The 4150-nt window shown below is 13.7% G+C and overlaps 1 protein-coding gene across 1 annotated transcript; it reads right to left on the bottom strand.

Moving 5' to 3' along the window:
* Nucleotides 1-3640: 3640 nt before the first annotated feature.
* Nucleotides 3641-3838, bottom strand: K444DRAFT_545605 (uncharacterized protein; the record flags this gene model as incomplete). Its single annotated transcript, XM_024876146.1, has 2 exons — nucleotides 3641-3727; nucleotides 3767-3838. Coding segments are annotated over 2 exons (159 nt in total), but the record flags the coding sequence as incomplete, so codon positions are not given.
* Nucleotides 3839-4150: the final 312 nt, after the last annotated feature.

Raw genomic sequence — 4150 nt, 5'->3', positions numbered from 1 at the left:
CTGGTTGTTTATTTAGATATAAGTTTTATTATTAATTTATCTTATAAAGCTTACTAGGATAACTAAAATCTAAAAAATTATTCTTTTTTAAAAGCTTATAAAATTACTATATAATATATCGGGAAAGCTAGAAATTACTAATTTAAAACCAGTTTACTATTCCTATTATTATTTATTAAGCTTTTTTTCAGAAATAATTAATTTTATAATTCTTGTCTTTTTTATAATAAATAATTCTTTAGAATTATTAACCTTTAAACTAATAATATTCTATTTATTAGAACTAATAATTGTGTAAAAATAAAATAACTAAAGCTCTAGGAGGCCTAAGTTTTTTGGCTAAGAAATATTAAATATCTTATTTCTTAATATATAATCTCAAGTTTAATAGAAGTATTATTTTATATAAATACTACTAGAATTACTCTTATTTAGAAATACTAATATAAAAACCTCTGAACTATTTCTATAAAAAATATTACTACTATAAGTAATAGAAATACTATTTATTAAAATCTCTCTATTAAGAACTAATATATTACTTAATATACTAGAAAAGTATATATTATATTAGTTTATTAACTAGAAGCTTTATATAATCTATTAATTATTATTTAAGTTAAAATTCTTAGAAACTAAGTATAAGGCATTTAATAAATATATTTAATAGTAAATTAAGAATATTACTAGAAGACTAAGATTTATAAAGCTAGTAAAGAAGTTCTTATATTTAATTATTTTTATAAATGCTTTATTTATAAATAATAGAGATTTTTCTTTCCAAATTAGATATATTCTAGTTCTAGTAAATAAAACTAGATATATTAATATTATTTATTAGTTCTCTACTAAATATAAAAGAATTACTAGAAGTATTCTAGTTTTAGGACTTTATAATATAGCTTATAGCTTTAATATAGGCGCTTTAATTAAATCTATAATTAATAAAATACTAGAAATAGAACTACTATTAGTAGTTTATATAGATTTGAAGTTATTATATAAATGCTTTATTAAATTGGGAATTATTTAAGAAAAGTATCTAATAATTAATATAATATATCTTTACTAAATATATAAATAATAAGAGATTATAGAAATTAAATAAATTAAGAGAAAATCGAATTCTATTAATTTTGTAATAAAATTAAAACTAATAAATATTCTTAAATATCTAATTAATATAAATATAATATAATTAGATATAGAGAAATAAATTAAATATAAATAGAACAGAAATAAATATATAAGATAGAAGAATATTATAGAAAGAGATATTATATATAAAAGGCTATAGCCTTTAATATATAACTAAAAACCTTAAAAGTAATATAAATATATAAAATATTTAGGGAAATCTAGTATTAGGCCAGATTAGAGAATTTATATATAATTAGAAAAAAGTATTATTTTTCGCGTTTTTTAGAGAGTTTCTAGTATTAGTATAACTATTTCTTTAGAAGTTATATATATAGTTACGGGATAGGAGATATAGAATATAGGTAATGAGATATAATTATATAATCTTATATCCTATAAATAACTTGACTAGTAAACTAGATTCTATTAAGCTTAGTAAATTTAGGAATTATATATTAATATTATAATATTATACTTTCTATTTCTAGAAATAATAACTTTATTAATCCTATATAAATAGTATTTTATATTTATATAATAGTATTATATATTACTAGTAAACTAATAATATTAAATAAAAGCAAAAAATAAACTAAAATTAGCTAATAAATACTATTTTTTAATTAGAAATAATTTTATTAAAAGAACTAAAAATTAAAAAAAAATTTATATAATTTTAATAAACTCTAGAAAATTAATAGTTTTATAATATATAATATATCTTATTATTTTAGAGTATTAGTTAATAACTATAAGAATTATATTAAAATTAAAACTTTTTATTAAGTTTTTATATAATAATAAATTTATAATAAAATCTATAAAGATTTTATTTTAGGGTCTTTTAGACTATAATAAACTATTAAATAAATTATATAGTAAATACTTCTTGGTTTTAATTCTTTAATAAATATTATATTTTTAATAATACTTATAAATATTTTCTTTTATATTTTCCTAATACTAGAATCTTTTAAAAAACTTAAGAGTTTTCTTTATTTTATAATAATTCTTAAATAATACTTAAATAAACCTAAATTATTTCTTTAGATTTCTTTATTTTTAATATCTTTTTTATTAAGCCTTTATTTTAAAATATTCTAATATTAAGAATTATTTCTTTAAGCTATCTAAATAATATTTAAAAGAAATTTAAATAAAGGAACTAATATTATAATTCTATTAATAATTATATATATTTATATATAAGAAACTAAATATTTATAATTATTTAATTTAAAAACTAGAAAAATTAATAAGTTTTTAATTTTATTAAATAATATAATTATAAATATTCTTATTATTTTAGCTATAATAATAAAGCCTTTAAAGTATTTCCTTATATTTTACTTTTTAACTAGTTTTATAATTAAGGAATTTATAAAATTATTTATTTATTTATTTTATAATTAATATTCTTTTTTAGCTATTATAAATATAATAAGTATTAAATAATATTTATTTCAAGAAAGAAACTCTTTAGATATTTATAAGAATGTCTAAATTCTAATTATAAAGCTTTTTTTAGTTTATTTTAAAAAGTTAAAAGCCAAGGTATATTAATAAGGTCTTTTTTATAATTAGGCCTTTTACTAAATTTATTTACTAAATCTAATATACTTTTATAATAAATAATCTTAAAATTATATATTATAAAATATATTATAAGATATATTATAAAATATATTTAATAGCTTTTTAAATATTTTATTTTTATAAAATATTTGAGATTATTATAATTTATAATAATCTCGATTATTAACCTGAATTCTTTAAAATAATAATATTAATATTTAAAGGCTTTAGTAATTATAAATAGCTTTCTATTATAAATATTATAAATATATTTAGTTTTAGAAAGTTACTAGAACTAGAATATTATTAAATACTAGTATTTTCTTAAGCTATTACTAGAATTAATTTATTATAAAATAATATTAATAATTGCGAATTTTAATATATTAGTTTTAATATATTAGTTTTAATATATTAGTTTTAATATATTAGTTTTAATATATTTTTTAATATATTAGTTTTAATATATTAGTTTTAATATATTAGTTTTAATATATTAGTTTTAATATATAAGTTTTAATATATTCGTTTTAATATATTAGTTATAATATATTAGTTTTAATATAAATTCTTTTAAAAGAATTAAAATAAATTAAGATAAGTATTATAATAAAAGCTTTTAGTTACTTTATTTATTTATATAAAGAAACGAGATTTTCGGCCCTTTTCTATTTCTTTTAGGAGATTTATTAAGCCTATAATTACTTAAAAGTAATAATAAATAAACCTATAATAGAAATTAGTAAATTCAAGAAATATTTAAATATTATAAAATAATTTTAGTTCTTATTATTTAATAATATTATAAACCTATTTAGAATTTACTTAAATATCTTTTATTTTAATAAAAAAGCTTAATAATTTAATTTCCTTAATATTAAACTTATATTTACTAAGTTTATAAAACAGATTATTTTTATATAATCTAATAAATATAATTATAGTATTTATTCTTATTTCGGGAATAAATAAGAATATTATTTAAATAAATAATTATAAAACAATTTAAGAGCTTTATAAATATAGTATTAATATATATTTGAAATATAACTAATATATTAGTTAGCTTAAAAGATATTATAAGATATTTAAAATAGCTATAATAAGTTCTAAAAGTTATTTTCTAATTTTATAAATATTTTCGCTTTTTAAAACTAATTAAGGATTTTATTAATAAAAGTAAATAAATATTAATTTTTGATTATAACTTAATTAAATTTATAATAATTAATATAAAGATATAATTCTTTATTTTTCTTAAAAATAAAAACAATAAGCGCTTTTAAAAAAGAGGCTTTTATTAGGCCTTATATAATATTTATAAAATATATTTTATAAATATAAATATAATACTTTTAGTTAAATTTCTAATAAATTATATAAAGATTTATATAGAACCGTGCTATTTATATTAATAAAGTATTTAATATTACTA

This window comes from Hyaloscypha bicolor (assembly GCF_002865645.1).
Source record: "Hyaloscypha bicolor E unplaced genomic scaffold K444scaffold_182, whole genome shotgun sequence".
Lineage (NCBI taxonomy): Eukaryota > Fungi > Ascomycota > Leotiomycetes > Helotiales > Hyaloscyphaceae > Hyaloscypha > Hyaloscypha bicolor.
This window is presented reverse-complemented; position numbering and strand designations above follow the sequence as displayed.